At 40.4% G+C, this 25,141-nt stretch overlaps 1 protein-coding gene across 1 annotated transcript in view; it reads left to right on the plus strand.

The window, feature by feature from the left end:
• Positions 1 to 236: 236 nt before the first annotated feature.
• Positions 237 to 25,141, plus strand: part of GABRB3 (gamma-aminobutyric acid type A receptor subunit beta3) — a 116,141-nt gene continuing 91,236 nt past the window's right edge. The window contains exons 1-3 of the mRNA XM_054271399.1: positions 237 to 404; positions 578 to 669; positions 829 to 896. Of these exons, the coding sequence (XP_054127374.1) occupies positions 325 to 404; positions 578 to 669; positions 829 to 896 (240 nt within the window). The 5' untranslated portion in view covers positions 237 to 324. The remainder of the gene's footprint in view (positions 405 to 577; positions 670 to 828; positions 897 to 25,141) is intronic.

Here is a 25,141-nt window from a genome sequence, read left to right on the forward strand (position 1 = left end):
GTCCCTCCCCTCCCCTCCCGGCTGGCGGGAAGGCGGCGGCGGGCGGAGGGGAGGCGGCGGGCCGGGCTCCGGCGGAGGGCACCTTCCTCCGGGGCTCGGCGGCGTCCGGCCGCGGGGCGAGCGCAGCCGGGTGCGCGGGCGGCTCCCGCGGGCCGGGTGGTGCTGCTGGGCCAGGGGGTGGGGGATTTTTTTGGGGGGGAGGGAGGGCGAGTGGGGGGAGAACGGGGACTGTCGCCTCCGCCTCTTCCTCAGCAGCAGCCGGGGCAGCCGGATCGCGGCGGCGGCTGCTGCTGCTGCTGCGCGAAGGGAGCGTGGAGCGGAGGGATGTGGGGCTTTGGGAGAGGCAGGATCTTCGGGATCTTCTCTGCTCCCGTCCTGGTGGCCGTGGTCTGCTGCGCCCAGAGGTAGGAGCCAGCGTGCCCCGGCGGCGGCGGCGCGGGATGCGTTTCTCCAGGGGAACGGGCTGATGCGCTCCCCCCGCCCTCCCCCTCCCGCCCCGCTCCCGCCGTCGCCCCTGGCCCCCGCACCCCGGCTTCTGCCGCTCCCGCCCGACACCCCCGTCTCTTTCTCCCCGCAGTGTGAACGATCCCGGCAACATGTCCTTCGTGAAAGAAACTGTGGATAAATTGTTGAAGGGCTACGACATCCGCCTCCGGCCGGATTTCGGAGGTGAGTCGCCCTGCCCGGGCTGGCCGCCCGGCCATCTCCCCCTCCCCCGCCGCTGTCCCCGGTGCTGCCGCCGCTCCCGCACGGCGGCTCCGGCCACGCCGCCCGCCCGCGCTGCCGCGGCCCCTCCGGCCGCCGGCTAAAGCTCTGCTCTGCCTGCAGGTCCGCCCGTCTGCGTGGGGATGAACATCGACATCGCCAGCATCGACATGGTTTCCGAAGTCAACATGGTGAGTGGCGGGGGAGCCCGGCCGGAGCCGGGGCTGTCTCCCGGGTCACGGCCGCCCGTTTGCCGTCCCTCGTTTCTCACGAAGTCGCCGCTGTCTCGGCGGGCGGCCGCGGGGCTGCGCGGCGCTCCGAGCGCTGCCCTCTTCGCTTGAAAACTTTATTTCCCTGGAGACGCGCTTTCCTCCTTCCCCCCTTTTCCACTCTCACTGCCGGCGGCCGTCTCCGCGAGTGTGCCGGGCCGCCGGTTTGCCCCAAGCCGCTTTCTCCTCCTGCTGTACCCCCGGGCGGCCGGAGCTCGCTGCTCCGCCGGGCCCCCGGCACCTGCCGCGGCCTCACAGCCCGCGGGATGCGGAGTGGGATGTGGAGCGGGATGCGGGATGCGGGGCGAGATGCGGGGCGGGATGCGGAGCGGGATGCGGAGCGGGATGCGGGGCGGGATGCGGGGCGGGATGCGGAGCGGGTTGTGGAGCGGAATGCGGGGTGGGCTGGCGGCGGCCGGCGGGCTTGCCGGGGCCGGTGGTGGAGGGCCGCGGCTATCGGCATCTCCCTACTTCTTGCGCGCTTCAGGGCAAAAAATCCGATCAGCCCAGCTTGTCTGTGGGTAAACTCTGACATGTGCGAGTGCTTTAAGGCTTGTTGAGCACCCAGAGCCGGCGCGGTTGTGAATGGACTTGGGAGGAATAGTATTCTAGTAGTGTCTCGGAAAGTGATGCTGTGTGGGCTGTCGTGTTCACCGATGGACAGGGAAGTGTTTAGTGCTTTTCTGCGTTTTGATCCTCTCGTCTGTATACCTTGATGATCCAATGTTAGAAGCTACAATTTCTGCTTCTCATCGTAATCCTAAATCTGAGGTGGATTTTTCATGTTCCTCAGCAAGTTACTCCTTCCCTCTGTGTCTCAGGTTTTTTTCCTTGTATTCTTCCTTTTGCAAACCTCTGTAGAAAGACTCTGCAATGCTGTCGTTACATTTATGGCATTAAAAATAATATGTATACGTTTGGAAGCTGAGCTCTCCTGTAGTACATATGATGCTAACACTGCCCTACCTCTCCTTCAATGCACTGTTGCAGTGTTACATGCTGGCGTATCTTGGCTTGATACATGTTCTCTGAATTTTCATTAATCCTGCCACTACTTTAACCCCCTCCTCTTGAGATTCTGAGAGAGAAACTTTTGCTCTACTTCTCATCTTCTAAAAAGTGTTTTTGACACAGATACAGTTACTCATTTGCAGTTAAAAGTGTCACCAATGGCAGCCTTTCTACTCATTCAGGAGGGAAAAAAATGAGACGGTTCTTACAAGAGTTTATCTTAGGCTTCACGCAGATTCAGGCAACTGCAGAGACACCTCATGTATTTGACAGGCTTTTCTGTACCTGTGGGATTTCTTCTCAAGTGAAAAAATTGGGAGCTGAATGAAAGCTTCTCTCTGAAGTGTAATTGAAAAATCTGACTTCACTATCCCCACTGCCACCTTCCCCACCTCTGGATATGTTCCAGTCTTAGGAAAGCATTACATGACTCATTAAATTAATATATAACACTGTGTATGTGAAGTGCCAGAGAGGCAATAAATATCAGAGAAAGGCATACTGAGATTGGAAAGAAAATGAGGGGATGTATGCTGCTTTTTGTGCTTTTTCTTTCTTTTTTCCTAGCTGCAGGAAAGCCTATTAGGTTTAAATAACAACTTGTCCAGCCCATTGTAGCAAGGGTATAAGGAAAAGTAAGTAATTACACGGCTTCTTATGCTAGGCTGGGTAATCAGCTCCTCAGTGATGCAGGAGCTCCTCAGGAGGATGGTCAGTTTGTGCCCACACTGTGTGTCAGTGCACCAAGTGCTTCAGTTTCTGGCTGCCCCAGGAGTCAGTGCCCACTCTTGCCCATCAGTTACCAGAGCAGCTGCAGAGAAGTGGAAGCTTTTTCCGGTGGCCTTTCATGGAGCAATGCAAAATCTGAAAAACATCAATACAGATCTTGCAACAGAAAGAAATGATGTGTTTCTGAAGCAGGTTGCTAGAGTACTTTTACTATAAAAACTGTAGTAGTTTACTTCAGGAAAAATTATCAGGAAGGGCTTCTGATTGATGAACACCTTACTACAACCAGAATTTCAGCTAAGCTTGTCTCACCTGCCAGAAAAAGAAGTCATCTTTCACTAGGTACAGCTGTGTTCACATACTGCCTGAGTTGGTTACTTCACTTGTTTTAAGTAACTTTTTACTGCTCTGCAAGAATTCTCATTCTTGTATATATCAATGTACAGCAAATATATATCAATGTATATCTCAATGAACAGCGAATAGGGATGAAGGGACAGAGCTTTTCAAGATTACTCAAGTATTTATTCTAAGTAGTAATTTGGGCAGGAAAAAAAGGGCCTAGTTAGTTTGAAGACCTGAGGCATAGCTGTTGAACTTCATGGTGGTTGCCAAGTAAACTTTTAAACTTTGGCGTATTCTTTCATTTAATTCCAAACAGATATTGTGAGTGTTGACCTTTAGCCTCATCAACTATTGAAATGTGTTACAAGAATTTCTCTGTATGAACTGTGGTAGTGTGGACATTAATTCCTTTGATTTAAATCTAGACACTGGTGTAACCTTTTATAAATTAGCTTGTTAAAATTCATCTCTGTATTAAAAATAAAATAACCAGAGATTTACCATTCTTCAATTTTATGGACATAAATAAAATGTTATTACAGCAAGTTTTATTATGCTACTTTCTAGGCAGCCTGTAATATTGCTTTCAGTGACATGATGACAGTTCTTTGTAACAGGAATTACAGCTTGTATCATGCTCTTTTCTATTCATAATCAAACTGTAGGTTTATATATCATATATTCCTCTATGAATCTTTATTTGCTAACTGTTTATTAAGCTTTCCAGCATTTAAAAATTTTATTTTTATAGATATTTTTTAGAATAGACTTACTGATAGCCATGTACATCTTCCTTGTATTACATGAAATGATTAACATTTCTCTTTATTTTGGATGCTGAAATGCTAAGCTGGATCAGGAGGACAGATGCAAGTATCAGAATTGCAGACCATCAACTTGTTTTACTGAAAAGTTGTAAATAAGCAGTTTCTATTTGATTTCACAACATCTTGAAAATATTGAGTAGCATTAGTGAAATTGTAAACCTGTATGTTATAAAAAATCACATGATTAGGTATTTATAATTTAAGTTACATATATATGGTAGCAAGGGGGAATTGATGAAGTTGCATATAAGAAGTGCATTGCTCAGGGAAGGGCTGCAGTCTGGTAATTAGCTGCACATATGTCTATATCCATGTCAATGTGCTTTACTCCCCTGCTTAACCTGTGCATACTTTCCCACAATTATTTGCCTATTTCACAAATGATATGTGTAACTGGCTACTTAAGCACCTACCTATTTTTGTGCCTACCGCTAATAACTGCATTTAGAACCACTATAAATTGTACAGAAATATAAATCTCCAAATAAAATACTGATCAATAATAAAAACAGATGTAATACTGAGAATATACTGTAAGTCATCTTACAAATAAAGAATATGGAAGATTACTGTTGCCAGGTTTCAATAACTTAGCCATAAATTTTGTCATTTTTCATTATTCAGGTTGATTTTATTTTGGTTTTGCTGTGTTTTTAGGTGTTTTGCTCACATTACATGAATTGAAAAAGAAATAGTTCTTGTGCTTTGGCTAGTATGTCAGCCTATTTCCATTCAGACAAGTGACCACAATTTGCAATTTTTTTAACAGTCTGATTCTTCTTGAATGTTTGGTCTGTGAATTAAATGCGTTAGTTTCAGCCATTCAATTTTCAAGCATCTAAATGCTTCTGTATCTTAGGAAGTTAAATAATCAATGCTTTGAATCTCCAAATAACCCCCTCTTTAAAGTCATTATTATAGCTGGAAGAGTAAAGTACTGTACTTTCATTTTACTATAATTTTAGAATGTGTTTCATAGTTTATGGGAAATAATGCTATAAAGTGGATGGTGAAAACAAGGGGATTAGTGCAAAAATGAACCTTTCTTCTTAGAGATAATGTTTTGCAGAGAATAGGAAATGGGCTGCTGCTCTCAGAAGTGCTGTCTGCATTGTCTTTGTTTATAGAGAGGGCTTCAGAGTTGTCCATCTAGGGTTTTTCAAAGGCTCTAATTTTTATAAAATTAAACCGGCAAAACCCAGGAGGCATCATTTGCTATAAAGTCATCCTGCTGTTTTGAGAATACTGTAGTCAGAAAATTAGTTTGACATAAAGTCAGACCTTAAAACAGATGAGTTGTTGTTTCTGAAAAAGATGTCATCTATTCTATGCTGTCACTCTAAAAAAGATGTAATCTCTTCTCTGCTAACACTGTAATTTTTATTTTTATGCATGTGCCTTTATAAAACTGCAAGTATGCATATGGACATTGTTGGGTGCCTGCTGATTTTTAAAGCAATTTTGACATCTTTCTGACAAGCTGTTTTAGTTGCTGCCCTAAGGTTGACTGAACTTACTACTCCTTGGGACTAAGTAGTGTCTATTTGCCTTGACAGGGATACACAAATAATTTTTTTTAGGTGAATTAATTCATACTTCACCTGAAGCTCTGAGGGTGCAGAACATCATGCTTCTGTTAATGAAATCTGTCACGTCTTACTTTATATGATAAAAAATTTGGTGGAACCCATTTATGTAAATTGAGATTTATAGGATTAGATGTCTAAGTGAGAGCTGGATTGCTAAACTCTATAACTGCAGTTAATGGAGGTCTAATACAGAATGTGGATGCTTGGGCAAAGGTGTCTACTGTCATTTTGGCTTCACAGTCTCATACTTGTCCTCCTGTTTCCAGTCCAGGTTGATGCAGATCTCCTGCAAATCCTCTGCCATGTCTCTGTGCTCAGGTTTTAGACACAACAGCAGCTCCTGAAATTTAAACAACTGAATCTTGTTCTTGTCAATACAGGTGATGCAATTGAGAGAGCTTAAAATAAAAAAGGCAATGTAATAGTGCTTCTTAGATATTTTAGGTGCCTCCAGGTGTTTTGTTCGGACTCCAGCTGCCTCTCTAGAACTTAAATGAACCTGCATAGATCCTTTGCAGTACCTGCCAGCTCTTTGCAGGGGTCCTGCATAATCCAGGCATCCAAAATGGCACCAGGCACCTTTGCTTAGGTAACTGAATTGTTCCTTAGATGTACAGCCAAAGCCTATCCTCCAGGCTCCCTCTGGAATCAGAAGAAAGAGACAGTCACTATTTTGGAACAGATATCTGGAATAGATGTCTATGTGGTTGTTATTTTTAAATGGAAGGATTAATATTTCTGGGAGGTGTCCTTGTTTCTCGAATGGCTATGGAGAGAGCCAAGGCAACTTGGTTAGTTTTTGAGTACACACAGTGAAATGTAACCTGTGTTTCCAACTGGAAATGTAGCTTATATTTCCTGCCATAAACAGATATTTCCTGATATTTAGCAGGCAGAATCTTGATATTACCTCCTGCAGGAAATCATAACCAAATTTTCACAAACTTCACTTTGAATATTCAGATGGAGAAATTAAAGGAGTTGTTCTGATACAATGGTTACATAATCATATTGCAAACACCAGTTTTCTGGCTAGAAAAGGATCCATGTGTGCAGTGCCTATTACTAGTTCACAAATCACAGGAGTATAAAATAGAATATGTAACTTTATACTCTGATTTTGCTTTTATATATTTTATAATTTAACTTTTTAAAAATTTAATAATTTTTAGGGGGAATAGTAGATCATACTATGGTAGAAAGACCACACAGATAATTTTGCATGTATGTGTGTATATGTTTGATACATACATACATGTATTTGATAGATAATATGGGGGGATAAAGGAAGCAGAAAGAAGTAGTGCCCAAGCAGGGAAGGATCTCCTGAGGCCATCATAGCCCTGCAGAGTGCTGTCACTGTGCTGGTGATGGGCCAGCATCCATCCACTACAAGAGGGGCACAGCAACAGGCACCAATCCTGTCACCTGCTCTCTAGTTACCAGCTGGCCACAAGATCACCCATCCTCTGCCTTGTCTCCATCTGTTTTTCTTCCTCAGTACAGTACCCATGAACTCCCCTAGCCTGCCTCACTTTCTCTTTCTCTCCATCTCTGTCATGTTTCATAGTTCTTATGGACAGAGAGAGAGAGAAAGAAGTGCTTGTAGCAGACGGTGTGATAGGGAAATGACTCCTATTTGTCCAGGGGAATTGATGACAGGCTTCTGCTTATCTGCAGTGGAAAGCAGCTACCCTGAAGGGGAAGGAATACCTGCTCATGCAGAGACAGGGCGGTAGTATATGTTGCTGGGAGGTGCCAATAGACTGTTTAAAAACCAGCTCCAGCTGCCAGCATTGAATCATCCAGACTGGGATGATGAAGTAGATATGATCTGTGATGACATCAATCTGGAATAATTGCAAGCATTCCATGGACAGAAAGGGATTCAAAATTATGCTTACAAACTAGAGGAATAGCCCAAATAAAGAGGGAGCAAGCATGAAGTGCTGTGTTATATAAGGAGTGAAAAATCCATTATTTAAAATGATAAAGATTTGGCTAAGCAATAGAACACTAAAAAAAGGTCTTATTGGACCAGAATCTAAAGCAAGTGAAAAAGTCACAGGTGCAGTATAATTGAAGAAAGACACATCTTACCTTGGGGTACATAAATAGTAGTGTCATTCACAAGACACAGAGTTTGCTTTGTCATTAGTTAAGCCTGAGCAAGAATATTGTGTCCAGTGTTTCCTCATTGACTTTCAGGGAGATGGAAAGAAGCAGGAGGTGTAAGGAACAGAAAAAACCTGTTTCTAATTAAAATAATTATAAAAGAGGGCATATGCGGTGATGTTGAAGTAAATGGGTTTGTTTAATACTGAAAGATAGGATGGGGAGAAGAAATAAAATTCTCAATAAGTAGGATGCTGGCAGTGAGAGAATGATGATCAGTTGCTCTTTGGAACCAACTAAATTAAGATCTGAAGAAATTAGGGAATTGATTTCCAATTGGTTTTCATCTAACTACATTTTTTGTAGCATCTCCTTTTTTCAGGTTTTCAAGAAGGGATTAGATAAATACCTCTTCCAGTGGTGTTGCTCCTGCCTTTGGGGAGGCTGGGCTAGCTGATGCTTTGAGCTGTTTTCCAGCACTCTGTTTCTGAGAATCTCTGCCCTGATTTCATTATTATTTCTGTCAGTCCTCTCAAGTGTGTCTTGGTGTGGTTTCAGCTGCTCCTGCTGGTATCATGCTGATGCCTGAGAAGATGAGAATTTTCCCATAAGATATTTGTAAATAAAGATGTCTCAGAAGATGGGAAGTTTCCCATAGGACATTTGTAAATAAATGCCAGTGCCATAAGTATATTCCTTGCCAGCTGAGATGTCATTAGGCACCAACATCATATATAAATCTTTATTATGTTCTTAGTACTTTTGCATCCATTGCACCCGGTGTCACATGTATGTTCTTTCAAAAATACGTAGTAGTCATTGAAAAAAGTTATGAAGCTACAAGGTCAGGACTTCTGTGCATGTATACATTATACATTTTTACCTCTGCTGAAAGACTTTTATAATGCCCAGGTAATGAAGAAGTGCACTAATTTAAGTTAACAGGAATGGAAAATTGGCAGAAGCTTTATGAATTTTTACCTTCTCTATACCTAGAAATTTTTTTCACTCCCTTGAAGACAGAAAGAAAAAGAGATAAAGGAAAGAGGGATATTTATATGAAGACCTTTAAAAGTGCACTGAATTTTTATTTAAATAGTTTAATATCTTTAGTGATACAGAAAGCTTGGCAATTTGATAAAGGCATGGCAGGCAATGTCATGCTTGGCAGAAGAAAACAGACAAACATGGAAACTTCCATGACACAAGTGCCAAAATGGTCTTCAGTGCCAAATGTCCTGTCTCTACTGCTTGCTGGTGGCGGATACTTGGGGAGGAGACCAATAAACACGTTACTACTTCTCTAGGTTACTTTTACCATGGCCAGTGATTTGTAACTTGAAGAGAGTACCTTTTGTTTAGGTGTCACCAGAACACTGGGATGATTTAGTAAAAAATCACTTTTCCCCACAGTTTTCCTTTTAATAAAGATATGATTATATAAAGAATTTAAACTTGGGTAGTATCAAGTGCAATCCATCAATGCTGAAGGATAATAAAAAACTTTCAGTGGAAGAGGTTGAATAATATTAAGCTACCATTAGGGGTTTTAGCTTATCCAGGACAAAATTTCTTTTTTTCTCTCCTGTGACATGGAGTCATAAAAAATAGCTGGAAGAAGAATAATTTCAAAGCAATGGTTTATTTAATATTTGTAATTGAATGTCACAGTTCCTCATAACTACAGATATTGCAAGGAAAAAAATCCCCGAGTCTGAGCATGTCTAATTCATTATTCACTATTACAGATTTGAACCGATAACTTTGGCAAAATAATTTGTTCTCTCAGCAGTTAGGAGCTGGTTACAGGTCGCTGTGATAATATAATCTGCAATATGAATGTAATATTGCACGCAGCAGAGAGGGAAGATAAAACAGCTGTGCTGGGAGGTCTGCAGTTACACTGGATAATTGGCAGTTCAATAGCAGTTAATGACTTTTTTCTTAATACTAATATGAATGTTGAATTTTCATTAGTTCATGGGTATGTCTCCATGGCACAATACAGCACTCTGCAGAGGTGCCAGAGGTACCTTTGGTGCAGCTAGTAGAATTTCTGGATGCTGTGAAGTTATGTCAACATGGAGCTTTGTACAGAATGGTTGTACCAGCGGGAGTTGGGTCTCAGAATAAGACTTGTCTCACAAGCTTTAAATAGGTTATCTGCTGTATGACCAGCATTCAGCCAGAGCTGATCATCAGCGTGCCCTTTAACAGAGAGGAGCACTTCCATGAGGGAATATTTTTTGTTCTAAAACAGGTATTTAAGACAAGGATGACTGGTCCCCCTGGAGTACCTATCTGGAGGTACTAATAGGGCAATGGGATGGAAAAGACAATGAGAGGAGTTGACTGACTTAGGATAGATGCTTTTTTCCAGTTCACGTTGGAATGAATTCCACCTGTTGCTCCTTCGTAACCTGCCTTTTTGAAGATAATTAGAAGAGAGCCCTGAACTGGCATACAGCTGAGCTTTAGTTGACTAAGTAGTATTAGCCAGCAGGTCAATGCCCTGTATGTGAATTCTGTGCACAATGTGAACTGCAGAGGGTTTTTCATATAGATTTTGTGTGAATTCTGAATCAAAATACATGTAGGACAGAGAAGATAGGCTTTGAAAGCAACCTCAAATCCATGTGATTAAAAATAGGTCATCTCTTGTTCTTCAAATTGAGATACAAGATAGCCCCAATGTCTTACTCTGCTGGTCTGTTAACCCTAAAGTTACTTGAAAGGAAGAGCTTCATTCCCCTAACTATGTCTTGTTCACATGAGGGATATTTTAAGGTTTCCCATTCTGGTTGTTCCTTGCCCATCATGGCTTTAGCACGTGAGCTCATTGCTCAGCTCCAATGTCAAAGGTTGGGCTGCAATCCAGTGCAGGTGCACCTGAGCTCTGCTGGGCAGGGTCCTTCATGCTTTTGGACTGGGCTGAAGCACAATCAAAAATCTGAGGGCTTTGCCTTCCAGGAGCTGCAATTGGCTGTGCAGGGAATCAGAGCCAGCCCCTGTCACGTTTTTCAGTGGGGAAATAATTCAGGAGGAGTAAGAAATTGAATCTTTCAGATTTAGAAGCCTAAAATATAAATTAATTTTCTTACTTTATCAAATGTTATTTTGTAAACAGATGACCATTTTTCTTGGTGTTTTCTGATGACCATTTTCCTTGGCCAGGTGCTGATTTCTTATGCTTCTGTGCTTTTTAGAATGCACTGAAAGTTTGAAGTTGAAAATACTAGATGATACAAAATTGCATTTTAATTCTCAATATTAGTTGATAATGTGGCAAGTCTTGTTGTTAAAGATACAAAGAATTTATTTAAACCTTTTTTCATAATATAACACAGTGACATGTCTTTTTTTCTCTGCATCAGAAGTGATTTGCTTTAGCTTCTGACCTCCTAGGCTATTTAGATAGGAATCCTGTGTTAGTCATTTGGACTTTCTAAGCATTTTCCAATCATTTACAATAGGTTTCTATTTGGATAACAAAAATATCACCCAAACCAACTGGAACTTTACATAGGAAGAGGTCTTCAGGATTTGCAGAACAGGATATATGACCCTTAGTTTTGGTTTTGAGCCACAGAGTATGGCACTGCTAAATTTCAGAGTTGTGATGCTCCTGATATCTGTAGAATGTCAGTACTTACATGCTTAAGCCCAGCACGTGTGCTCAGTCATGCACTTGGTTGTCAGTCACTGGCATGGATTTGTCTCAGCAGTTTCCCAGGTTTGATACTCTCTGGAGGTCAGCACATGCCAGCTCCACTGCTCATTGGCAACTTGGATGCAGCTAGTTGTGCTGTGAAATAAGTTAATCTAGGTAGAAACAAATTGTGCTGTGCAACAACACTTGTCCTCCAGACAAGAAAACTCCTTGGCTCAGTTCATTTGTTAGGTTAGATCTATCCAGAAAGTGCAATTCATTGCATCCCTGTGAGGTTACGTGGCCATCATTTCTAGTGGGAGAGCTGGACTCTCCAGAGGGCCATGCAGCTGATCTGATTGGCAGATCTGTATTAGAAGACAGCTCATTGTACAGCTCTTGTAGATAATTCATTGTGCCTTGTTTCCTTCCATTCTCTGTTCAGTGAATGTGGCTTAAGACAAATGCTCATCTGTTACCCTTCTGGCAGTCAGTGACGTGAATGCCACCTGCATTGGTGTCAGAGCTGTCAGCTCTTTTTTTTTCCTCTTTGAGAAAACAGGTGGACAGATATTCCCTGCATGTTGGGAAACTGCTGTTGCAGGCTTGTTTATGAGGGGTGAACTCTGTCTCTTGGTCTTGCTTGGCTTCATGCCCCTTGACAGCAGCTCCATGCAGTTCAAATGCTGCATGGTGCCCTGCCTGACTGAGCAGAAAGATGTGGCAGGTGAGAGACAGCCACTGAAGAAGAGAAGAAGGAGCTTGAGGTGGAACACAGGACAGCTACACTGGGCAGTTTACCTGCACTTAAGGTCAGAGGAGATGTTGTTCACTTCAGTTTAGGTAGATAAGGGTCTATAGGTGAAGGACTCCCAGCATACTTACTTTGTGAAAACAAACTAAAGAAAGTACCAGAGTCCCATAAACAGCCTTTGTTAGGTACCTGGAACGTAGGTTCAAATTAATTGCACAGATGGGATGGACTGGATTTCACTTTAACCTTGTGTGACAGAGAGAGCAGGTTGTCCTTGGGCAGTAAGGGCTTATGCAATGTGTAGAGAAGTAGTTAGCAGTAGCTGTGTTTGTGTGATGAACGAGAGGTGATTAAGAGAAATCAATTTTAAGGAGGAAATATCTCATTTCCTTTTAATCAAAAATAGTGTCTACTTTGGCATTTCATCCTTTTTTTTCCCCAGAAAAATGGTTGAGCTAGCTGGGGAATAACTTAGCTATTTTAAAAATGCTGATTATCTGCCTGCAATTCTTTTTATAAACCATCCCCCTTAAATGGACAGAAAAAAAAAAAAGAGGAATAAAAAGATGGGCAGTGAATTAGCAAGTGCATTTAAGGTAGTTGATCAGCTTATCTTTCCAGTACACCCACTTTAGTCACATGCTCATATATTATTAACTTGACTGCATCAAGGCTAATACTGTATGTCTTTCCCAGCATACCCATTTATGTGGCATTGGGTGCCTTTTGAATTGGATGCTGGTGCTGTAATTTGGAAAGGGAAGCCAGAAGTTTGCATAATGTAATCTTGTTATCCATTAGTATAATATTCTTTTTTGGTTTTATAAATATCTGTGTAATACCATCATGAGTGATCTGGAAGATGGGATACCTCCCATGCTGGTATTCTATGATTTCATGATCTTTACATTAAAAAGAAAAGCTTTAACCTCCAAAGAAGATCCCTTTTGCATGGCCTTCCTCAAGGAATCATCTAGCCCTAACGCTTGTGGTGTTGTGCATTTCTTTCATTAGTCACATCTATAAGGATCTCATTTACAATCTTGCATTATATTCCTGTAAGTTACTTAGACACACACATGTATAGACACATCATTTAGTAACCTGCTGGCACAAAGGTTTCTATATGAGCAAGGTGCTCTAAATGAAAAAAGAATTACTCTACTGAGATGTAAGTATATCCATTAATTTGACTGCTGGTGCTCAGTGAGCAGCTGTCTTTAAGACAGAAGTCACAGTCATTTACTGCTACTTTTCCCTGCAAGTCCCTGAATGATTTTTGTTAATAGCTTGAGCAAGTGACCAAATCTCATGAGACTCCTGTATGAATCTTCTGCAATTTTTCTTTCTCATCCCTCTTGACTCTTGATTATTCACATCTTTTGTGCTGGAAAGCAGGAGGCTGGTCTTTTCTCATCATTGTTTTAATAGTCCTTTTCCTGGGATATGTAGTCTCAAAAAAACCCCAAAAACAACAAACCCCAAAAAACAAACAAAAAAAAACTGTTGTAGGAAAAACCAAATCCATCCCTCTCTCTAAAAACACTGCTGAATGAAACTAAATGGAAACACAGCTTGCTACTCTCTGACACACAATTAGCTAGCTCTCCTGGGCTTGATGCTGCAAAATATGGTAATAAATGAGTTCTAAAATTCTTTGCACCTCTATATTACACCATTTGTTTTTAACATTTGCATGACTTTGAATGTCATATGTACCCCAATGTGTGTGGCATTGTTGAATCCTATGTCTCTTTATATATTCATGTTATTGTGGTGCCCTTCATGATCATAAAACAGGAGCAAACCTGAAATAAAATGTTATGATGAATCTATACTTAATGGCAGATCACTTCGGAGGGATTCGATTAAAAAATGGCAATAATGCAGTAACAGTGCTGAAGATTCAGAAGATGGATTTAGTTAATTGCTTCTAGAGGACACAAAATTAAACACTACCTTTCAAAAATGAGTGATAAATCTTCAGATACATGGAAATAATGGGTATGAAAAATTGACTAGATGTAATGTTGATGAAGGCAATCAAAGGATGAAAGTGTCAGGGTTACTTTTCAATCTGTCATTGAACTGTGGTCATCTATCACTGCCACTAGATTTTGTCCTAGCTCTTACTGTGGCCACTAGTACATTTCCATCTTCTTCTCCCTGTTGTTCCCTTCATGTCTGTTATTCTCTAGCCATCTTTTGTTGTCGGAAGGGTGATATTTTTTCATCAGTTTGTGCAGCATAACCACCCCCCTGCCAGTTAGGCTGTTTCATATTCTTCAAGATGCCCTTGCCTACAGCCAGCGCCCCAGCCTCAGTGCTGAATGCTCAGCCTCAAGTCCTTTACCATGTTGCCTTTTCTGCTGGTGTGGCAGAGCTGTCAGTAATATTATTTATTTATTTATTTATTTATGTTTTATGATATGCTAATATCTTTGAAAACAGAAAGTGCTTATTTTTAATGATACCATTACACAATGTCCTACTTGTTTATTTATTTTGACTTTTGACTTGAATACCAGATATTTGTGCTGTATAATGAAATATTAGAAGGGTTATTTTTATTAAAAAGGTTGCTGTACCAGACCTTTGAAAAAAAATCCTCCAGTGTACTCCTACCCATGCTTTTGCTGCAATGAGCCATACCATAAATGTGACTGTTTCTAATGGCATTAGAGAATGCAAGGAAGGAAGGTGGGAGGGAATTTTTCAGTGTTTAGATTGCTCTATGATCACAGTGGAGTGAAAGTTCAATTTTATTTGGTTATCATCACTCAGCAGGGACAGGGTATCTTGATTGTTTTTCACAAAACCCATCGGTAAACAGGCAAGCACTCAGAAGCTGTAGTCTCCATGTTATCAAAATCATGTATTCAATAATCCTCCAAGACTGTTATTTTATTGATTGACTGAAAAAACTCCAAAGGAGACTAGTTTAGCATATTATGTCATATCAGACTTCTGAGGAACATATTGTCTTTTCCTTTCCAGGGCAAATACTGTGTCAAATTTGGCTGTTACATGCAGTGGTGCAATTCCAGTGGTCAAAGAGAAGAGGTTTTGGCCCAACTTGTGTTGTCTGTCATACAGAATGGCAGAGGCAAATCCATCCAGCACTACTGCCGATATCCCAACCATCAGTTATCCCATTGTGTCATCGTAGGATGGCACCAAAGCTACAGATCTTCACACCAAGAGCGAAATTTTTAAGTAGTTAGGTATCATCACCTGAATTTTTAGGTGCTTTGAAGGGCAAGGAATGGCCGTGTTTCCAATTCTGTGTATAATCGCTGAAAAACTAGGACCCCAACATTGTGAGTATTTGAGTGTGTGCTAAAAGCATCAGCAGAATTGTATGTAATTACAAAACTGAATTCAAAAACACTTCAAATCTTTATTTCTTTGAATTTTTTTTCAGACATTACCTGTCGCTTGATATGTACAAATTTTATGATTCATCCTGCCCACTCTTTCTTTTTTTCATTTTTTAAACAAAAGTAGCACAATATGTAGCAGAACTGGGGCTGTGTTCAGTTCAACATCTTCTTACAGATGCGATCAGTATCACTCCTCAGGTTTGCAAGAATATTGGCTGGAGCTCTCAAATGACGATGTGTTTCTAAAACCTGCCCTTTTGCATTAATTACTCTCCAGCTTATCTTGTTGTTAATAGAGAGTTCTCTTTAGTGGCCAATAACAATAATGCCAGTCAGGATTCCTGCTGATACCTTTCTAGTGTTGTTATGTAAGCTTTATGTATGAAAAGGAGATTTTTAATCTAGAGGTCTAGGAAATAGCCAGATCCTTTTCTGGGCTCTAGGTGTTGGATGTTGTTTCAGCACAAGAGACTAAATAAGAAACTGAGGATTCTCTTTGGGCATGCTGTTGAAAATGCCTCCCTGGAGCTAATACTCTCTGTCTGGGTGAGATACAGAAAGGAGCTTGTCAGGCTGAGCAGAAAATAGAATTTGTGTGCAACGGGCTCTGTTTGACACTTAGAGGACTTGTCTTTCTTATTTCTGTAGTCCTTACTGTGCTGCAGTTCATGCTGAGGGCTGGCTCAGCCTGGCTAGCTTGGGATCAGAGGAAAAAGAAGGTGTTTTGAGACAACTTCTCCCATTTTCCCCTTAAGCTGTTCTATTCTATCTGATGGAGATCAAAATATTTTCTTAATTCTTTACTAGCTAAATTCCCAGTGAAAAATATGAAATCTAAATTAAAAAATTTGTTCTATCAACCAATAGGTCCAACACCATTTTTTCCCTTTGTTTTCCCTTTACAGGAATAAACAAACCAGAGTATTAAACATGATAAAAGGGGAGGCAACATGTTTTTTTTTTAATTATTCAGTAATTTTCAGAGCCTTGGTGTCATTTAGAGTTAGTATACATCCTAAGGAAATTTTTAAAGACTGTACAGTTCAACAGTTACTGCTGGACCATGAAGAAATATCTCCAAGAACTGAATTTCCCTGAGCTTTATTTTATTTTAGTGTGTGTCTGTGTTTCTTCTGCTGCCCCACCACGACTCCTGAATTCCAGAAAAAAACGTAGTGGGCGGGCCATGTACAGACATTGCTGCCATTAGGTTACTTCACAACAGATGCTGGAAAACATTCCTGAGTTCTCTAACTCCAACCAGCCCTACCAGTAAATTCTTGGAGCACTCACATGTGGTTTTGGCCCCTGCTAGCTCTTTCCAGGCTTTCCAGGCACGGCCAGGAGTCTGCAAGAACCAGAGTTGCTTCTGACATCCAGCTAACATATGGATACCCCATTTTGGAGGGTGAGATTGTCTAATAGTAAGGAATTGAGATGCTCGTGCCAGAGTATATGTTTAATATTCTAGTCATGTTCAATCCACTAGTAGAGACATAGCTATAGAGTCTCTTTGAGAAATTTATCTACTGATCTGGAGGCCTAATAAATTCAGCTTTTTTTGTGGTACCAGAAGTACTGTCTGTACTGCATTTAACCTTATTAAGCAACCTCACTAAGCCATACGTGTTGAACTTTTAAACGGAGGTGAATTCTCAGTAGGAATTCAGAGTTGGTAAAAATTCCCTGCAGTTTTCTGTGACAAAAGGCTCCAGTGATGTTTGCAGTTTAGCTTTTCCCAAATAATTTTTTTCTGGACAAAGTACATGGCTCCCTACTCAAGCCTCAGACATACAGCTGTTGCTGCAGTGGCAAGGTGTCTCTGTTGGGTGCCATGGCCAGTTCTGTGATGCCATCACCTTGTTCTTTTCATCCTTGGCACCATTAGAGTGCTTTTATGATGCAAATTTAGCTTCCACCTTCCTTTATAGCACTCCAAAGAAATAATTCATAGTCAGTATGTATAAGAGATGAGGGAATAAGTGTCAATAAAGTTAACATGGATAAAAATTTGTTTGATGTATACTGATCAAATTAGGTGACTTTTTTTAATGCCATGTAGAATTACTGTGGAGGCTTTATGTTAACAAAATTTTGTATTTTGTAATCAAATCAGTGGAAAAGGAGGCCAAGAGACATTGCCATTCCAGCAGCAATCTGTAAGATTTCCATTAAAAAATGCCTTCTTGGCACTGAGCTACCTGTGTGCTCTGCAGGAGGACCTCACAGGGTCCAGAGACTGTTTCTGCCCAAACATGTCTTGGCTCCAGTGAAGAGTGACAAGTGAGATGTGGGCGAGGAATAGGTAGTTTACAAATCCAAAGCGCAACACAATCTGTAAGGGGATGGATTACCAGAATGTCATGTTTACTATGTGTTTGAAATAACTGGAAATCACTTTTCATTAATAGGTCTCAAAGTTCCATCTAAAGGTGCTTAAAAGTCTTGTGCTGGGGGACAACAGACAAGAAAGGAAGCATGTCCTAGATCCTTCAGCTGACCAGTGAAACCTGTATTCCTGAGGTCTGGTCCAATTTTTGGTGACAAAAGCTGGTGCTGTTCAGCCCAGTAGGTGAAGGTCTGTGGACTGCAGCTGGGTGGCCAATGTCCATATTAAATGCTGAGAGTTTGCTTTGTAGAAGTAGTTCTGGTTTGGTTCAGTGGACATAATTCATAGTTGGTGCTCTAGGTATGCTTATGGAGAGCACCTCTGGCTTGAGTCCATCCAAGTTGTACCGAAAAGTTGTAGATCTCCCATCCCTGAAAGCATTGAAGGTCATGTTGGATGGGGCTTTGAGCAACCTGGGATAGTGGAAGGTATCCCTGCCCAGGGCCGTGGGGTTGGTGGTGTTTAAAGTCCCTTCCCATCCAGAACTCCTTGTTACTCTACAATTCTGTGGCATGCTCCAGAGCAGGTTTGCAGCATGCACCGAGGTGTATAAAGGGAGACAATTTGGCAGATGCTCTTCCAAAGTATATTCCCAATTAGAACCACAGTGCTAATATAGACAACTCAAAGCCATACTGACTCCTGTTTCTAGAATTAATTGTCATTTCGTTTTGGGACACTGAAGCACATCTCCATCTGATGTGTTACTTATTCATGACTTAATTAGCAACTACTTTGAAGTGATACCTTCCTCTTTACTCTCATTTTTTGATTGTTTGTGAGTGGCAGTGATAAACAGGTATAAGAAATGCTCTGTCAGTTCATACCAAATGTGTCTTAGCCCGGTATCATATCTCTCACTAGGGCTAGTGTCAGATACTTAATAAATAACAAAAAAAAAGCCGTGTTTCCCTGGAAATTCTCCCAGCATCCATGACTTTGCTTCAGGAATATATGTGGTTGCAATTGGTTTCATAATGCTTAATCCAAAGGACATTAAAATAAATTATTCTGCTTATTTAGCCTATGTGCACCTACATGAAGGGAATAGCTATATATAAGTTTTAGCCACATTTTTTCTTGTACATCATACTTTTCTACAACATATTGTTGTAATTCTCATCATCATCATTGTTAGCCACGCTCATTAAATCCCCAGAGCTGCCCAGTGTTAACTACTGACACTGCCATGAAATCTGCCTCTGTGCACACGTGCAGATTTTGGAAGTTGCTTACTTTCACCAGCTGTTGCCTCTGAATGTCAGAAAACTTCCAAGTGCAAGCAGTATAAAGCAGTGTGTGTCTGTCTGTGGCTGTAACAGGGAAAAGCTGCAAACTCTACCTTAAATTTCTGGACTTTCTAGTCCAGAATTTTGCAAGCAGCAGATCTTTTGCATTAATTTGCACTAGTCCTCAAAAATCTTTTGGAAGAAATGTTTGAATTATGCTACTGGAAATTCAGGAATAGAAAATCCAAATGTCTTTGAATATTCAGTCATGGATTAATAGACTATTCCTCAAGCTCCTTTTGCTTACAATACCGAGCTCCACGGTATAAGGTAGTGTGTAATCCCTGAGATGAGAGTTTTTGATGACTTCAATGAACTTTAAAAAAGGAAACTGTAATACATTTTGAAAGAATTTAAAATCTGTATTTTTTTAATGCAGAATAGGAATTGAGAGCAGATGAGGCATTCTTTCTGAAACTCGTGACTCCTTCTTTCTAAAAAGATAAAGCTTCAGAACTAAGTCATTGTGAAATCTGGGGCAGGAAATCCAATAGAACTCAGGTTTAAGTATTGCATCTCAGGGAGTGGACAATAATTTGTATTTGCTTCATAAAAAAGTGGAAAACAGGATTATTTTCCTGTAGGGAGGTCATACTTGAGGTATAGCACCTGAAGACAAACACCCTTAATCAGGAGTTAGTGGTGAGTCCCCCAGTGTCTAAGATTAGACATAATTTGTGCCTCCTACTACACACACAGACCTTTCACTGGCACAGTCTTAATTTTTCAGAATGTGCTTTCTCAGGTTCTTCACCTCAGCACCTTCTTTGCTGTTATCAACCCTGGAACCAGTGTAGAGTTTTCTAGATAAGTCAATTGCTATAGTTTCAGGTGTGCTGAAGAGCAGGAGGTGAACGGAGAGTGGGCAGACAAAGGGAGAAGCTAATCCTTGCTGCAGAGTGCTCAAAAATCCCTCCAGTGGTTTATTTCAAGTGGGTTTTTTTTTTCAGTTCAAAGACTTTTTTCACCAAATGACCAGATGGTGCAAGAGAATTCACAAGTACCTAGACATTCTTCACCCTTCTTTTAGGACAGCTATGAGTTTTTAGACTCCAGTGTGGGTTCCTGCTGTGATCAGATAGGAGACAGACTCAAGGTGCCTTTTGAGGAATTAAAACTCTTAGTTTGGCAGGGTATAAAGAAAAGGCTCTTTAGAAGGCTTCTGAAAGAATTCTGGAGTTTAGGGCAGGACCGCACCAAGTAGTAGACTTAATATTATTATCTTAATGCTGACTTTTTTCCTATGTACTTCTAATTTAATATGAAACTGAATACTGAATAATATAATACTGAAACACTTACAGAGATGTTGCAACAAAACATTGATTTTCTTCAATGACTTTTTTTTTTCTAAATTACATTTTCTCAAAATCAATATATTTTGGCAGACAAATTTTGATGATACTTTTTATCATTGTGGGATCAACTACAATGCTATTGGAATCTACTCATTATGGTGCTAAGCACTCCTAGCAAAGTAAAAGAGTGTGTGTGTAACAAAGCCACTTTCTCTGTGCCTGCTGAATCCCTTTGGCACAAGTGGGAAAATAAAGACTTAAAATAGGTTTTGTTTACTTAGTACTATGACACAGCTGACCCAGGAATGCAGAAGTGGATTAAAGCCTTAGTTTTAAAGTTCTTTTGTCACTGTTATTTTAGACAGCACAGGTAAAACCAGTATTTCAGCATATGATGACCACTCCTGTGGTTTGTAATTTAGTCCATGTCATGTTCTAGGAGGTCTCTGTTTGAAATCAGTTTATTGCATAGATATGATTCACCATTTATTTGATTATTTCTTTTTTAGGTTTTTTTTTCCAAAAAAGTGTGCCTAAAAAAATTTAATCCTTCCCAGTGGGATCCAGATGCTTTGGGATCCGATCCAGACCTATCCAGATCCAGTGAGATCTGATACTTTCAGAGAAGTAAGCATCACATACCTATTAAATATTTCTCTGAGGGTTTATAGTTGCAATCAATTCTGACTGACTAGTCTCAAAAGATAGCATGTGAATACAGCCTATTAGCCAGATTTTTATAAGCCAATGTAAAGTTACATCCACTCAAAAAGGTCTGCTGCTCTTAGGGTATTGTTTCCTCTATGAAGTTGGGGTATTGTTTCCTCTATGAAGTTGGCTGAATGACTGCATGAAGTGTGTGGCTGTCACTGTGGACAGGGCAGATGTGAAGGGTTGTTAAGCTGTTTCATCTGATGAAGCCCAAGATGAAAGGTGTAGCACTAGGACTGGGTGTGCCAGCCAGCACTGTGTGCACAGATACAGCAGCACATCCTTAAACACCCTGTCAGCAGGTTGAACTGAAGCAGAGCCAGACTAAGAGTTGTTCTATTCCAGGATTGCAGAAGTCATTAACTGATGCATGCATTGATTAGATTTTTAATTCCTAGGTAAGACCACAGGTATCACAAAAACCACAGAAAGCCCTCAGCTCTCAGCACAGACTTAGAGCTGGGGCCATGCTGGGATGATTATGTACTCCTTAAGATCCTGCTGTTCTGCTTACAGTCCAAGCTCAGAAAAGTAGGTCCAGGTATGTGCAGTGATGTGGCATTTTAAAAGCCATGTCATTGAATTAGAGTGATTGCCGCTGGAGGAGCAAGACTGCTTTACAAATTGCTTTAAAATAGAGGCTGAATCTCCATGAATCTTATGCTTGATGCATAATTTGCCCATTTATTTTCACAATAGAATTATTTAATATGTTTTTTACACTTTAACCACCACAGAAAGTACATCTTTTATATCCTTAATAACTTGTGCAGCTACATATATATTATTGAATTATAGTGAGGAGGAAAGGAAATATTGCAGATGAAACTGAAAAGGTTTTTTGAAGTTGCAGTATTATCAGTGGTGTCTTCCAGTGAGGTTGCTAGTAGCAAGCAACAAGCTGCCTTCTTGCCAGAACTTTCTGAATTGCTGCAGAAAGTTTTTTTCTTGTTCTTGGTGCTGACACATGACACGCATCTCAGATGGTGGCATGGGAGCACTGTCATGCACCCAATACAGATGACAAACTTGTTTCTTTGATGAGATCAACCCATCACTCAAGACATGTGCCAGCACCTGCAATATCTCACTTCTGAAGTTAGTGCAGAAAACTGTGACTATTTTGTATCAATTGAGAATTTTATTTAAAGGTGCTTTATATCATCTCTTGTATGAATAGGAGATAAGATGGTATTCTAATATGCTACATTTCAATAATTTAGTTTAGATTCGGTGCACTAGAATAAAGTTATGGATGTAATTGATTGCCCTCCATAAACTGCCCAGGTTTTGCTCAGGTTATTTTTGGGGGAAAATGTTGCATTTTCTTCCTTTGTTTCCAGAATAATTTAGTGTGAGGGCGGTATTGTTTAACTTTAAAATTATTAGTTATATCTATGCATAAAACGATCTGTTTAAATTAAATGGAATGACGATTGCAAAAAATATCTTAGGACCAATATTTCAGAAACATGCTGATTTTGGAAAAATTTCACAAAGGAATACAATAAAATAGGCAGGCAAAAATCCCAGCTTCAAAGATATCTCTGTACTGGGTCCTAAGAATATATTAACATAAAAAATTATTTCTTAAAATTTTGGGTATATGTTACTGATGCATTAAACTCCTAGTACTATGTGCATGTGAGGGTACTAATAAATGTAAAAAATATTCGTTTGTTGGGCAAAGGCAAGTATGTTATTATTTATAACTTCTTGATTGCTTAATAGAACATTACTCATCTGGATTGCCATTTTATTTTCCTTTAAGATATCTCATCATATTACAAATTAACACAGGCAAACTTTGGACATTTTACATAAATATGTCCTGGCCTGTTGTCATTTAATTTTTCAAAATAACTCTTTTTTTGTACAGATCATGTTTCTGCTTGAGCAATTCATATGTATTTTTGTAGTGTCTGAATTGCTTCTCCTTGTAAGGTAGGCATTTGCCTCCAAGGTAGAGTCCTGTGTTGCACTCAGTCTTCTGCAAGTCTTCCAGTTAATGTTTTAGAAAGGTAAAATCATGGATAATTCTGTATTCTCAAAGAGAAGGAAGTAGAATGAATCAACACTAAATGTTGTATTGTTTGACTAAACTCTGCTTTTTGTTCCTGTGCACGAAAAAACAAGGCTTTTAAGAGTATCCTTCTTTCAGACCTATAATTCTAAGAAAAATAACTTCTGTTTTCATTACCATCTTGAGCATTTCTTTTCTTAGTACTTGGATAAAATTAGAGGATTAAAAAATTGTTTATTTTGAAATTTATTTTCTTTTGCTGGAGTTCCTGACTATTTCTTAAAAATGAGTTGGATGACTGCAAGCAAAAGAGAAACAGTACCAAAAAAAGCCTTCTTTTCTTTCTGCACTTGCATTATTATATTTAAAGTTTTCAAAACCAAGTGTTGACCCATACTTATTAACATGTTACTGTTAAAACTCTAAAGTACACTTTTTCATTGGTTTTACTGCAGGGACTGATAAAAGCAGTAGGAATTCCAACATTCTCCCTTCTGGCAGTCATTTTAAATGGTCTTTTATACTTGGAGAGTTCATCATAAATTTCTAATGCTAGTGCCAATGGAGTTTGTTACAAGTTCTTGTACTGCAGTGACGCAGAGTGCGTTTCATAATGCAGCAGAGTGGCCACGGGAGGAAAAACCCTCTGAATAAGCTGGAAGTGACTTCCAAACTCCCAGAGCATCCCAGAGAGTCTCTGGAGGCTCTGGGCAGGTTTTCTGCTATGTTAATTAAAACCAGTTTCTTTAATGTAGAGAACCTGCCTTGATTATAGTCATAAATTTCTAATCCATTTTTTGTCATGTCTTAGAAGCGTGGATGATTTCTGACAAGAATTATTCATTTTGGCTTAAATGTTTTTATCGTGTTCTTGAGTGGAAATATGAGCAAATGCAGCTTCACCTTTTGGGAATAGAAGTGGTTTTAAAAGATAAATATGTCTTGCCATTTTTATTATTTTCTATATCACAAAGAAACAGAGAAATGAAGAGTCAGGGATCAAAAATAAATTATTCTTCCCAAATTTAAATTTCATCCTGACAACCTAAATTTATTGCCCTGCTAGAAATCAGATAGAACTTGAAATACTTACTGTCCCCTCAGAATCACTAGATTTAGTCAAACTGAGGATATTTAACTCCCATGCATTTGAGAGGTCTCAGAAGGAGCAGATTGCTCCAGCAGAGTGAGTGACACAGGTGAGGGGAGGCAGGGAGTGCCTGCTCCCTCCTGGGAGCCTTCCCCAAGGAATTGCCATTTCCAGACCCATGCTGCTCACCCCAGGTGATGGAATGTTGCAGCAGCTGTGGTATTTTAATTCTTCTTCCCTCTTGCTGACAGCACAAACCTCTGTACCTGCTTCAAAGAGAGGCTGCCAGCTGCAAGGGGAAGGAAAAAATAAACACGGAGTGTGCTCTGGGTCAGCTTTGTCAGTGTTCTGTGCTCTGTGCTCAGCCTCTGCAGGAGCACAGCCCCAAGACCTGCAGTCTGCAATCTGGCTGCAGGATTTCCTTTCAGCTCATCCTTTCCAAACCCCCTTGGGACTGCCAAAGTTCTGGGCATTCCAGGCACGCTTTTCCAGAGTCCTTTTGACTTGGTTCACAGTGGCATTGTGGCACAGTGATGGATGGAGAAAGGATGGAGAAGGGGGAAGTCTTGCCAGGGCTGTTCAAACTGGCAATGGTGTTATAAGTCCTGGCTTCAGCATTACTGTGAGGCATGCTCTGCTCAGAGTGTGAGTTACAAGCAGTCCTGATGTGAAAGATTTTGCTAAATAAAAGTGAATAAAGGTGCTTTCCTGACTTGGTGTTGTAACTGGAGGAAAAATGCTTTTAAAATTTTTTTTTTGTGGAAAATTTTAGAAAATACAATTTCAAGGTTTATGGTCCATTTAAAAATACAATTTGATAAATTACCTGATATTTCAAGAGTAAAATATTTTATGAGTGAAGCCTTATTTTTCCCTTACATTGTTCACATGCTTGGCTAGTTCAAGTACAACATCATGTACAGTATTAACTAACACCTTGTTCTACACCACATAATCTTCTTTAC

Source organism: Melozone crissalis, unplaced genomic scaffold (assembly GCF_028551555.1).
Source record: "Melozone crissalis strain CALT ecotype California unplaced genomic scaffold, PUWL_Pcris_2 ptg000013l_1, whole genome shotgun sequence".
Lineage (NCBI taxonomy): Eukaryota > Metazoa > Chordata > Aves > Passeriformes > Passerellidae > Melozone > Melozone crissalis.